Source organism: Sapajus apella, unplaced genomic scaffold (genome assembly GCF_009761245.1).
Source record: "Sapajus apella isolate SASKATOON/1434 unplaced genomic scaffold, GSC_monkey_1.0 scaffold16, whole genome shotgun sequence".
Taxonomy (NCBI): Eukaryota; Metazoa; Chordata; class Mammalia; order Primates; family Cebidae; genus Sapajus; species Sapajus apella.
In genome coordinates, this window is record NW_022436956.1 from 11,794,476 (window position 1) to 11,808,768 (window position 14,293).

At 44.4% G+C, this 14,293-nt stretch overlaps 1 protein-coding gene across 13 annotated transcripts in view; it reads right to left on the minus strand.

The window, feature by feature from the left end:
* GRAMD1B (GRAM domain containing 1B) overlaps positions 1–14,293 on the minus strand; it is a 269,058-nt gene that overhangs the window by 145,070 nt on the left and 109,695 nt on the right. For 12 of the 13 annotated variants that reach the window (XM_032285138.1, XM_032285135.1, XM_032285130.1 and 9 more), the window contains exon 2: positions 3,097–3,174. In XM_032285138.1, coding sequence (XP_032141029.1) covers positions 3,097–3,174 — 78 coding nt within the window. The remainder of the gene's footprint in view (positions 1–3,096; positions 3,175–14,293) is intronic. The other variant, XM_032285127.1, reaches the window with a different exon arrangement.

The following is a 14,293-nucleotide window of genomic DNA, read 5'->3' on the forward strand; positions in this document are numbered from 1 at the left end:
AGTGGTTTGTTATTCACGGTCAAGTGCAGCCAGAAGATATTAAATGGAGGCTGGCTGTGGTGGCGGACACCTGTACTTCCAACATTTTGGGAGGCCAAAGCAGGCGGGTCACTTGATCTCAGGAGTTGAGACCAAACAGGGAGATGTGGCAAGAACTTATCTCTACAAAAATACACAAAAATTAGTCAGGTATAATAGCAGGCACCTATAGTCCCAGATACTCAGGAGGCTAAGGTAGGAAAATCACCTGAGCCTTAGAGGCAGAGGTTGGAATGAATTGAGGTCACACCACTGCACTTCAGCCTGGGAGACAGAGTGAGACCCTATCTCAAAAAGGAAAAAAAAAAAGAAAATATTAAATGGAAATAAACAGCTCCTAAGTTTTAAATTATGTATAATACTGAGAAGAATGATGAAATTGCTCACTGTCCCACCTGGAACATGAAGCATCCCTTTGTCCAGCATATCCACACAGTATACATGCCCCACCCATTAGTCACTTACTTCTCAGTTCTCAGATAAAAAACCAAGTTAGTACAGCTCTATCATAGAAAAGTGTTTTCTCATCCTGATCTGCAATCCTTCTCACTGACTTCTAACCCTCCAGTTATATTTCTTTAGCTTTCAGATATCTAAAAATCTCTTTTCCAAGTTAAATCCCTTTCCGTCAACCAACTCTTTTTTTTTTTGAGACAGAGTCTCACCCTGTTGCCCAGGCTACAGTGCAGTGGCACAGTCCTGACTTACTTCAACCTCCACCTCCTGGGTTCAAGTGATCCTCCTGTCTCAGCCTCCAGAGTAGCTGGGACTACAGGTGTGCACCACCACACCTGGCTAATTTTTGGACTTTCAGTAGAGATGGGGCTTTGGCATGTTGGCCAGGCTGGTCTCGAACTCCTGGCCTCAAGTGATCCATTTGCCTTGGCCTCCCAAAGTGCTGGTACAGGCATGAGCCACCACGCCCAGCTGCAACCAATTCTTATTATAATGATTTAGTTATCATCTGATCATTCTTTTCTGGACTCTAATGCATCAATATTCATTTCCAAAGAACTGGAATAATACATGAGATATGGTCATACTAGTGCAGATTACAATGACATCTTTTTTTTTTTAATTCATGCACCATGCTTCCATGAATGAATTAAAAATTTTCAAAGATCATTTGGTAGTGGTGTCATATTATTGGCTCATATCTGGCTGGCAAATAAAAGTATTCTTTTTTTTTCACATGAAATCCTATCAAGTTAGGTTGCCTGTGGCAATTCTACATTTGTGAAATAAATATTTTCTAATATAAATATACTATATTATGATATAAATATAGTATCACATTTCACGGACATGTCAAGACTTCATAGTGAGCTGAGCATGGCAGCTCACAACTGTAATTTCAGCACTTTGGGAGACCGAGGCAAGTAAATCACTTGAGGCCATGAGTTTAAGACCAGCCTCACCAACATGGCAAAGCCCCATCTCTACTAAAAATACAAAAATTAGCCAGGTGTGGTGGCGCATGCCTGTAATCCTCCCCAACTACTCCAGAGGCTGAGTGAGGTGGGAGAATCACTTGAACCCAGGAGGTAGAGGTTGCAGTGAGCTGACATTACACCACTGCACTCCAGCCTGTGTGACAAAGCAAGACTCTGTCTCAGAAATAAATAAATAAATAATATCTCCTTGGCTTCCAATCATTGTTTACTCAAAATAATATTAAATCTTGATTCTCTCATCCTTGGTGTTCTCTACCCCCTCTCAGCAGAGGGTTTACCATAAGTTGACAAATGTGGTAAAAGAACCTTCTGCTTTTTCCACCTGGCTTGTTGATAAAAATGATAAACAGAGCTAGACTTCCTTTTAGTTAACATCAATACCATCAACTTTCTGTAGGCAAAGAAGTTTAACTTGCTACAGTAAATCTACCTCTGTCTGCCATTCACAGGCACCGCTCAAAGCAGGCACTGGCTGCTTCTCACACTGAGTGCTTAGCTAGCTGTATCTCCAGTCCTCAACCAAGCATGGAAGAGCCTCCATATTCTCATTGCATCCTAAACATCCCACCTCATTTTCCATTAACCCTTAATGCTCTCTGCTGCCATCTGTTGCCAACCAACACCTGACATCCTGGGCTATGCAACTTCCTTAGGCACAAAATGCCCTTCTCCTGATCCTCATTGTACCCAACCTACAGGGCATGACTCAAGTCCTAATTCCTCTATGAAGACTTTTTTTTGGACAGAGTCTCCCTCTGTTGCCCAGGCTGGAGTGCAGTAGCATGATCTCTGCTCACTGCAACCTCTGCCTCCCGGGTTCAAGCAGTTCTCCTGCCTCAGCCTCAGAGTAGCTGGGACTACAGATATACGCCACCATGTCCAGCTAATTTTTGTATTTTCAGTAGAGATGGGGCTTCACGATGTTAGCCAAGCTGATCTCAAAGTCCTGATCTCAAGGGATCCACCCACCTCAACTTCCCAAAGTACTGGGATTACGGGTATGAGCCACCATGCCCACTTCACTATGAAGTCTTGTCTTTTTTTTTGAGACGGAGTCTTGCCATGTCGCCCAGGCTGGAGTGCAACAGCGTGATCTCGGCTCACTGAAACCTCCACCTCCCGGGTTCAAAGATTCTCCTGTCTCAGCCTCCCCAGTAGCTAGGATTACAGTCACACATCACTATGCCTAGCTAATTTTTGTATTTTTAGTAGAGACGGGGTTTCACCATGTTGGCCAGGTGGGTCTCAAACTCCTGACCTTGTGATCCACCTGCCTCGGCCTCCCATAGTGCTGAGATTACAGGTGTGAGTCACCATGCCCAGCCCACTATGAAGTGTTTTCAACGTATTTGGTTTGCCACATGTTGACTTCTTTTGCTGAACACAAAACGCCTCCAGGAGCAGCCCCTTTGTGTTGCTCCTTCTCCTTTCCGGGGTGAAAGCTTTGTCTTTCTAATCAGTCAAGCACAGAGGTCTGAGGCTCTCTCATTCCTCTTCAGTTTTCTACATGCTGTGCACAGAGCAGAAGCACAATCTTCCTCAAACATTCCACCCCAACCCCCTCTATTTTTTGCCCCATCTCACCCTCTGCATTGGACCTTACCTTTCTTCCCGCGCTCGGGGACTCAGGAACCTGCTAGAATCATCGTCGTGGCTGCTCTGCTGACTGCTCTGTTGGCTGCTGAGGAAAGACACAGGATATCAACCGTTAACTTCAGCTTCTTTCTCAACCCTGGGGGAGGTCACTGAGACTTCAGCTAGACAAAGGCATGGGGTTACAAAATTTTAAAGATACAAACTCCCCCAAAAAAGTCTAGCATAGAGAGTGCACAGTTAGACGATATGATAAATGACACAAGGCTGGTAAAATCCCCAGCCATCACACCTGCAGACTGTCTGTTGCCAGCCAAAACAAAAGAGGCCCATCTCACCGCGCTACCACGCTCTTCCCTGGCCACATATACCTCAAAGAGCAAATGCCTCCAGCATTCTCTCCAGTCACTCCTCTTCCTCTCTCTGATGAGATTATAATCCTATTCTCCTCAGTCCACCAGAGACTCTCAAGCCACTGATGTGGACTGGGTGGGGTGCTGGGGAAGGGTGTGAGAGGTGTGGGAGGAGGGGAATTCCCCTAAGGCAGAAGACTAGGGGTCACCTAGTCTGCTTCTACAGTAAAGCAAAAGGCTGGATGGGGTCCAGGATCACTTAGTCTGCTACTCTGCCCCCGGGGGAGGCTGAGGAGGATGAGAAATAGAAGAAGGGATAAAGGGTGGAATCTCCACGCCTAAGGCACTGTAGGGGATATAATTACACAGCTTTAGTTCAGGCAGGATTCTTTTGAGAGGTCATACCTTAAAGTAATACGGGAAAGAACGGCCTTTCCTCTTACTCCACAGAAAGAAAAACTTATCGGACACTTCATGACACTAATTGCTCATATACTGATGAACAAATCATTTTTATTAATTATGATTAAATACTCCAGCCATCTGATCAGGAGTCCACAAACTAGAGACTCTAGGCTAAATCCGGAGCCACATGTTTGTGTTCAGCGCCATGAACTAAGGGTAGTTTTTGTACTTTTTAGTGGTTGGGAGAAAAAAATCTAAAAAAGGATATTTCATGACAGGTGAAAGTGACATGAAATTCAAAGGTAGTGTCCACAAATGAAGTTTTACTGGAACACAGCTAAACCTACATTTACATATTAACTTTCCTGTTACCATGTCAGAGCTGAGTGGTTAAGGCAGAGTTGAGTAAGTTGAGTAGTGGCACCATAGGCCTACAAAGCCTACAATGCTCACCATCTGGCCCTTTACAGAGCAAGTTAGCCAGCACCTGCTTTACATAGGTTCTACTAATAATAAATCCTTATTACCAGAAAGTTGGACAACGCCTGCTTTACATGGGTCTATTAATAATACATCCAAATTACCATAAATGCCATTATAACCAAGGCTACCACATAACCAACATCTTCTCCTCATTCTGGTATATCATCTGCTGCACTAAGGTTCACTGGTTTCTATATTCCTTAGCCTAGATGCCCAGTAGAATGCAAACTGGACAATCTTGCCAAGCAAGTGCTTGCTCCAGTGTCTGTACGTTCTCAGCCAAAGGAGCACATGAGTTCTGTGGTTACAGTTACAACCATGCTCTTATGTTCCATCCTTCCAGCTAGAAGTAACTGACCTGAAAAGCAATTCACATCAAATTTTCAAACACAGACTCAAGAAACCATACACATACCACACACACCAGGAACCAGAACACCGCTGTACACGAAACCTCCAGCTGCTTGGCAGAACTCACTGTGCACAGAATCCCGTTCTCTTTCCTTTCCATGTAGCACGTTTTTACAGCTTGTCCACTGTGCAGTGGCTGCTCATCATTTTTACTTATCCAGCTCAGATGGATTTGCCTATTACAAACTCCTCATAACCTAATTCCACTATAATGTTGTGGACCCATGTTACTTGGAACTGACCTGTTACATGCATCAAGCACCCTCTTATAGACAACCTGAGACAAGTGTTACTTCACAGAAGGCAGCACCCAGATGACTGGAACTCCAATTCCAAAGCCCACACAGCTCCAGAGGCAGGTGTCAACAGACAGTATCCGTCTACACAGTGGGAGGACACCATTTACAACTGTTAATTGGGCTCAACCAAGCCAACCACAATCAGCATTGCAGCCTCTTCAAAGCAGAGATCAAACTTGACGCCCATTGAGCCAGGATGGGCTGGTTCTTCCTAGCCCCCCTATCCTCCCTCTGACAATCAAAATTTTAAAATAAAGCGGGCTCCCAGAACTCAAGGCCATGTACACGGATTTCAGAAAAATCATTCTAAGCTGATATTTGCAAGTTATCCCACTAGATGGCACTGTTGACTTCCAAACCAGAACTACAACAAGGAAAATCAATAAGAGCCTCAAGAACCAGAACTAGGGACCACTGCCTTTCTGGTGCCCTTCTCTGGCCTTCCTTCCCATGGCTTAGAAAATAGTTCCGATGGTGGAGAAGAAAGCAACAATGGATCACCTTAAAACTGTTTATTGGTTCCAAATAAATATCCAACTACATGCATCCAACAAGTATTCATATCACGCTATGTGTACACGAAGCGTCATCAAGACAATGGTTAAGAGTCTATAACATGGAACCAGCCACGTTGGCTTATGCCTGCAATTCCAGCACTTTGGGAGGCTGAGACCGGAGGATCGCTCAAACCCAGGAGTTTCTGATCAGCCTGGGCAACATGGTGAGACTCCATCTCTATAAAAAAAATTAGCCAGGAGTGATGGTATGCACCTGTAGTCCCAGCTACTCGGAAAACTGTGGTGGGAGGATCACTTGAGCCTGGGTGGTCAAGGCTGCAGTGAGCTATAATTGAGCCACTGTATTCCAGCCTAGGTGACAGAGTGCGATTCTATATCAAAAGAAAAAAAAGAGGGAGCGAGAAACATGAAAGAAAAGGAAGGAAGAAAGGGAGGGAGAAAATGTCTGGGTATGGTTGCTCATGCCTGTAATCCTAGCACTTTGGAAGGTTGAGGTGGGTGGATCACCTGAGGTCAGATTTTCGAGACCAGCCTGGTCAACAAGGCGAAAACCCATCTCTACTAAAAATACAAAAAACAAACAAACAAAAAAATTAGTTGGGCATGGTGGCAAGCGCCTGTAATCCCAGCTACTTGGGAGGCTGAGGCAGGAGAATCACTTGAACCCAGGAGACAGAGGTTGCAGTGAGCCAAAATCATGCCACTGCACTCCAGCCTGGGCGAGAGTGAGACTCTGTCTCAAAAAATAAATAAATAAATAAGAGAAAGGAAGGGAAAAGAAAAGGAAAAGGGAAAGGGAAAGGAAAGGGAAGGGAAGGGGAAAGGGAAAGGAAAGAAAAGGAAGAGAGAAGGAAGGAAAAGGGATGGAAGGGGAGGGAGGGGAATGGGAGGGGAGGGAAGGGAAGGGAGAGAGGAAGGGAGGGGAAGGGAGGGGAAGGGAGGAGAGGGGAGGGGAGGGGAGGGAGGGGAATGGGAGGCGAGGGAAGGGAAGGGAGAGGGGAAGAAAGAGAGGGAAAGAAAAAGAAAGAAGGAGGAAGGAAAAACAGAAAGAAATGCGAAGTACAGAAAAGAGTATCTGTCACATCTTAACTGCTATATAAATGGTAGATACCATTATCCTATATGCAGGGCATCATTTTGTGGGTTATAGGAAAAGAGAGACATGAATCAGACAAGGACACTTTGCTCTCAAAGTGCTTAGAATCTGTAAAGTAAGATTCAATATAAATAACGATATTTAAAAGCAGAAAAATGATAACTCTCAATAGTATATATTAAATGCTATGGGACACAGAATGCAGAAACATCATGTCCTTCTGGAACCAGTAAGAGAATTCCATCTTAACAACAAGATTTTTGTGCTGACACTCAAAATTGGATAGACTCACAACATGCAGAAATGCGAAGAAAAGGCATTCGAGTTCAATTTCATTCACCACTCTCATGTACCCAGCACTAGGAGACAGTGCTGTAAAGATGATCAGGACATGGTCTCTCCAGCAAAGAGCTCTCAGTCTAAGACGTACAAATATTCACCACGGACTGCCATGCAGCAGCAACAGAAAAAATGAACAAGGTGTAGCTGGTGGCCACCTCTGTTGGAAAGCTCCAGGGAACACATCGAGAGGTGAACATTGAGCTGTGGGGACTGTAGATAAATCCATGGTGGTAACAGGCATAGGGCATACACAGGATCCTTCCTTCTCGAGTACCCCCAGCAGAGACCTGGTCCTCTCTCCTCCCATTGTTTGAGCTTGTTTTTCAACAGTCTTAAAGAAATTAAATGGGCTGAGAGCGGTGGCTCATGCCTGTAATCCCAGTACTTTGGGAGGTAGAGGGGGGTGGATCACCTGAGGTCAGGAGTTTGAGACCAGCCTGGCCAACATGGTGAAACCCTGTCTCTACTAAAAATATAAAAATTAGTCAGGTGTGATGGTGCCTGCTTGTAATCCCAGCTACTCAGGAAGCTGAGGCAGGAGAATCACTTGAGCCTGGGAGATGGAGGTTGTAGTGAGCCAAGATCATGCCACTGCCCTCCAGCCTGGGTGACAGAGCGAGACTCTGTCTCAAAAAAAAATTAAAAAATAAGTTAAATGGATATCAACCATTCTTCCATGCAATCCCATGAAATAATATTGTTGAGCAGAATTTCCAGAGATTCAGACACTGCCTCATCCTCTCACACACACTCTTTCAATTCTTCTCTTGTATGAGCCTTTTCCAATGATACAGGTCACCTGAACTCCAGGCAGCTCACACTGCTCCCTAAATAAAGTCTTCTGAGACCATGAAAAAAAGCAACCTCCATGGCAGAGTGTTTATAAAGGAATGCAGAATGTTACAAGGTCACAAAACACATCCCCATCCACTCCAGATTAGTCAAGGACTTGGTGGGATAAGGCCTCCAGTCTGGGTCCACTCTGGGATTCAGGGGGTTGAAAAGAACTTGGAGGAAGGCCAGCAGATGAAGCTGTCTGTTGGAAACCGTGAAAAAGAAACTCTAAACTAGGATTTAGAATGACTTCACCTGGGCACTGGATGACTGAAAGATGGCTTAACACTGCAAGGAAGGGAATTTGTATAGCCACTGCTTGCCATTCGCTCAAGACAGCTAGACATGGAACTAGGATGACTTAAATCCCTCCTGCTGTTCATTCACGCTTCAGATAAAAGTCATTGTATAAATTAAATTTTGGAACAGTAGAACGTGTTCCTAAATAAAGTGGGGAAGCTCTTGGTAAAATTCTTGGGTATTCCCGAGGGAAACCAGCTGAAGCAGAATCCTGGTTTTGTTGAAGACCAGCATGCTAGTGCAGGAGCTTATCCTGGAAGATCACATCAGTACCTGCAGCACTGGAAAGGACTGGGAAAATCTGTAGGAATCTGAGCCAAAGCATGCTCCACAAGGCAGAAATTCACTAGGCGGTGACCAGGAAGCTCCGGAATGCGGGCTGGGCAAATTCTCCTGATTCCAGTGATCTCCCTTCCTCCCTTCCTGTAAGCAGGACAAGTGCAGAAAGCACAGACTAAACCCACAAACCACCAGGAAGCCGTCCTTCTGCCCTCTGAAAGGCACAGCTCTACTGCTAGAAAGATGGAATATGGTAACCACTACTGAGTAGGTGTTTCCTAGGGAGAAACAGCTCTTTCTCTTCCAGGCAACACTATGGAAGTCACAGCTGCCTAAGCCCCGAAGGGGTTCTGAGAGATTCAGGTGGTCCCAAGCAGTCATGGGGGCGTGCGGGCTGTAATTCAGTATTTCCAGAGCCTGATGGAAACTACATTTACCCACACCAAGGCTGCATAGACTAATACACCGCATTTCTTTACTTCTGGCTGCAATTGAGGCCGTCTCGCCTGTTAGTATCAATTATCTCATGCTAATGAGAAGCTGCAGAAGCCTCTGGCTGGCAGTTAGAGATGTCTTTGTTAATAAAAACAGGGAAATAAATTATTTGAAGCAGTGATACAGTAGAAACCAAGGCAGACGAACCTGGGTTCGCCCCCAGCTTTGTGGCTTTTCTGCTTTTTTGGACTGAGGTCCTTGGGATATAGGCTTTGTTTCTTATTAGCCTTCTAACCTTGACCAAGTCACTTATCCTCCCTTAGCCTATTTCCTGAAAAATGGAGACTTATTGTGATTACTCACAACTTAGTCCTCTATTTATAGAACTGCCTAGAGGATTAAGTTGTGAATAATCCAGTCACAGTATCTGAGTTCAGGATATGGCGTCAGAGAGACGCACACTCTAGTCCTGACTCTGACACTTAGCAGAGCGGGAGATCGAGAACATTGTTTCACTTTTCTAAGAGTCAGATGTGGGTAACAATGCATGCCGTAAAAGACTGCACCTCTGTTGGATTCGAGATTGTCGTTACTTTTAAAAGAATTAAAAGCAAAAAGAAGAACACTGCAGTGGGGATTAGAAATGGTGGAAATCATCTACAGAGCATGTCTAGGCAGTATCAGGCCCTTGGTGAGTGTATAATAAATGATGGATATCTATTACACTGAGTATTCACAGTTAGTGAGTCAGAATATTTTGAAACATCCAATGCATGGGAGAAGAAAAACAGAAGAGGCCCTTAGCCTGAAAAGTGGGGCCTCACTACCACTGACAGAAGAGAGAGCTGGGTTTTCGTGCTAAATTATTTCTACATGTAAAATGACTCTGGCATTTACTGCTTCAGCTTCAGTAAGAAAGGTGTATGGGGGAAGAGAAGGCAGGTAGCAAAGATGGAGAGAATAAAGGAAAACACTTTCTGTGTGTCACCTGGGGGGCAGGTATGGAAAAGTCTAATAATAGAAAATAAGTAAACAAATGTGATTGAGGTAACTGCCAACTCCTTACACAACGTCCTTCAATATCCTCAAACACCACGTAGAAATAACACACTAGAGGTGAATACTGAGAATTTGTCTACCAAGGTTATCGGGTTCACTTCTGCTTAGTAGCTCCTGAGGGAACCGGCAGCAAGGTGGGTAGAGTCCCTGGTCAAAGATTCAGGGATTCGAAATCCAGCTAAATGTCTTCGTAGCTCATTAGAACTCATGAATGCTTCTCTATTTAATGGTTCTTGGGACTGGGTGAGGTGGCTCACACCTGTAATCTCAGCATTTTGGGAGGTTGAGGCAGGAGGATCGCTTGAGCCCAGAAGTTCAAGACCAGCCTAGGCAATACAGTGAGACTCCATCTCCACACACAAAAAAATGTTTTTAAACTGGCAGGGGATGCGTGCCTGTAGTCCTAGCTACTCACAATATAGGACTTAAGAAGAAATTATTTAGGCAGATAGTGAGGGTAACGAAGTCCTCGGCAAGACTTTTCTGTTAATGAAAAGCATCCCCCAAATCATTGTCTTTTCTAACAAAGAGTAGCCTGTAAAATCAAGCTGCAGACATAGACAAGCAAGCTGGAAGCTTGCCAGGGTGAATGCCTGCAGTTGTGCCAACAGGAAAAGGCTACCGGGGGCTAGGCAGTTCAAAATGGTGGCTCCATCTTCCCTTCTCTTTGCCAGCTGTGTGTATAGTAAGGAGCAGACAACACGGTGCCAAGTGCAAAGCCCATCTGCATAATAAGATTAGGGTGGAGTGGCCAGCCTTCCCCCTGGCTATGTAAAAGTCACACCTGGTCCAACCAAGCTGTGAGCGCTTGTAAATCACACACCACCTCCTCAAGCCTGTGTATAAAATCTGGTGCACTGCTGCGCGGGCCAGAATTCCCACTTGAGCACCCCTTTCTCTTGCAAGAGTTGTTCTCTTTTCTCTTTCTTTTGCCTATTAAACCTTCACTCCTAAACTCACTCCTCCTGTGTGTCTGTGCCCTTAATTTCCTTGGCATGAGATGACAAACCTGGGGATATTACCCCAGACAGGCCAAGGTGGGAGGATCGCTTGAGCCAAAGAGATCAAAGTCACAATGTACTATCACACCACTGCGCTCCAGTGAAACTATGTCTCTAAAAAAATAAAATAGTTTACCTCTGAACATACCCGTATCTGTGTTTAACAAAAGAAAAGGCTTTCCTTCCACGTCTTTCTTTTATTTATTTATTTATTTTTTAGACAGTCTTGCTGAAGTTCAGTGACACAATTTCAGCTCACTGCAACCTCTGCCTCCCGAGCTCAAGTGATCCTCCCACCTTAGCCTCCTGAGTAGCTGGGATTACAGGCCCACACCACCACGTTGGGCTAATTTTTGCATTTTTAGTAGACAGGGTTTTGCCATGTTGGCCAGGCTTGTCTCAAACTCCCAGCCTCAAATGACCCGCCTGCAGTGGCCTCCCAAAGTGCTGGGATTACAGGCACGAACCACACCGTACCCAGCCTTATTTTTCCTCTCTTGATGGCCACTTTACTGCAAGAATATACATACTACTTGGTAACTGCTGAACTTCCATTAAAACAACAGTATAATAAACGCAGGAGCTTTACTATGTAGATTCCTTGGCCCTCTCCAAACATACGAAGTCAGAGTCTGAACCTGTCCAGGTATGCACATTTTTAAAAAGCTTAAAAATGATTCTGGGGGGCAACCAGGATTTGAGATCCACTGGGTGTTATACTAAAGCCCCTACTTCTTCACCACTGCTTTGTGAATTAATCTATTGCAATGTGCACCCCATGCCTACCTCTCCTGGGGTTTACCAGAAGGACCTCTGTTACACCAAGGCCAATGACAGCAGTTAAATCTTAATCTATGACCAGCCAGGCAGATCTGACATTGATGACTAGCCTCATTCTTGAAACGCACATTTCTTGCCTTCTCTGGCGTCATTCTCTCCTGCTTCTGGCATTTTGTCCTACTTTCATTTCTTTTTCTGGGGAAGTTTCATGGGCTCTTCTACTTGGTCCTAAAATGTTTCCTGGGACTCATTCAGACACTCATTTAATAAAATTACCAAGAATCAACTACGTCAACTATGTACTAGGCATTGTTCTAAAATCTAGATACTGGGTATAGAGCAGTAAATGAAACAGATGAGGTCTCTGCTCTTAAGGAGTTTACATTCTATTGGGTTCCTGCTTCTTCCTGTTTTGTACCAGGGAAACCTAGGTTTTGTGGACCTCTGAAATTGTTATCAGTGTAATGTGCAATAATACTATACGTTTCTGAGAGAGGTTTACAGCCTTCATCAGATTCTCAAGTATGCCTGAGCCCATATGAGGTTAAAATCTACTGCAATACATCTCTTTGTGGGATCTTGTCACACTCAAGGTTTCAATTACTATGGATACGCTGATAACTCCCAAAGATAGCAGAGCACAGAGCTGAGCTGTCCAATACATGGCCACTGGTCACATGTAGCTACATATTAAAAATGCAATTCCTTAGTCACACCAGTTACATTTTCTTCCTTCCTTCCTTCCTTCTCCTTTCCTTCCTTCCTTCTCCTTTCCTTCCTTCCTTCCTTCTCCCTTCCTTCCTTCCTTCCTTCCTTCCTTCCTTCCTTCTTTCCTTCCTCTCTCTCTCTCTCTTTCTTTCTTTCGAGACAGAGTTTCGCTCTTGTTGTCCAGGTTGGAGTGCAATGGCGCAATCTCGGCTCACTGCAACCTCCGCCTCTCAGGTTCAAGCGATTCTCCCACCTCAGCCTCCCAAGTAGCTGAGATTACAGGAACCCTCAACAACACCTGGCTAAAATTGTATTTTTTGTTTGTTTTTTGTATATATTTTTTGAGACAGAGTCTCACTCTATCGTCCGGTGTGGATTGTAGTGGCGCAATCTCGGCTCACTGCAACCTCCACCTCCCAGGTTCAAGTGATTGTCCTGCCTCAGTCTCCCAAGTAGCTGGGATTACAGGCACCCACGATTACGCCCAGCTAACTTTTTGTATTTTTAGTAGAGACGGGGTTTCCTCCATGTTGGTCAGGCTGGTCTCAAACTCCCGACCTCAGGTGATCTGCCCGCCTCAGCCTCCCAAACTGCTGGGATTTTAGGCACATTTCAAGTACTCAACATTTACATGTGGCTAGTGGCTTCAACATGGACAGTACAGATAGAGAACATTTTCATTATTGCAGAAAGCTTTATTGGACAGCATGGGTATGGATCAAACCCAGGATTTGAGTTCTAGCTTGGCCACTTGTTTTCTTAGAAACTCAGAGAAAATTTCTTAACCTTTCTCTACATTCCCATCCTTTTATCTGTCAAAATGTAAGTAACTTCACAGACCTGTTGTGAGGATTAAGCTAGTTAACTAATATCTAGCACTTAAAGTGTTAGCCCTTCCTAGTTTACTTTTCGTGTTCCAAGTTCTTGTGTTCTCTTACTCGGGAGGCTGAGGCAGGAGAATTGCTTGAACCCAGGAGGCAGAGGCTGTAGTGCGTCGAGATCGTGCCACTGCACTTCAGCCTGAGTGACAGAGTGAGACCCTGTCGAGAGAAAGAAACAAAGAAAGAAAGAAAAAGAAAGAAAGAAAGAAGGAAAGAAAGAAAGAGAGAGAGAGAGAGAGAGAGAGAAAGAAAGAAAGAAAGAGAGAGAGAGAAAGAAAGGAAGAAAGAGAGAGAGAAAGAAAGAAAAAGAGAGGGAAGGAAGGAAGGAAGGAAGGAAGGAAGGAAGGAAGGAAGGAAGGAAGGAAGGAAGGAAGGAAATTGTGAGTTGGCTGGGCATGGTGGCTCGTGCCTGTAATCCTAGTATTTTAGGAGGCCAAGGTGGGGCTATCACTTGAGCCTTGAAATTTGAGGCCAGCCTGGACATAATGGTGAAACCCTGTCTATTTTTAAAATAAATAAAAGGAAAACAAATGAGAGCTACTCTTGGCAGTTTTGTAAATAGCAACTGTCTTCTAAATAAGAAATAGTTAGCTTTTGTATGGTTTTGTGAGATGAGTTGGAGATAATATTTTAAGTGTCTTCTGTAGTGTGGGTGTGCAAGTCCTAGAGGAATTGATTTCACTCTTGCTTGTGGGCAGGAGTCCTGAATGTGGCTCAATCGAGGAGAACCTCCGGTGTGTAGACTGGTCTTTGTGGACCCCAGTAAAGTCAATGTGAACCACAGTAAGCTCATCTGGGGGTGCCCTTATCTGTGTCATTAGAGAGGTTATTCTATTTCCCCAGCATTCACTCTACTTGGTTAGTTTCTTATTCCCTTTTTGTCCTCCTATGCAATACATATTTATGTCAGAGTTGTAACTTTTCAACATAAAGTCATTTAAACAACAAAAATGCAGCACTTAATAGAAGGCTGGCAAGTAAATAAACACATCCCCAACAACTGTTAATAATACTTTTTTTTTT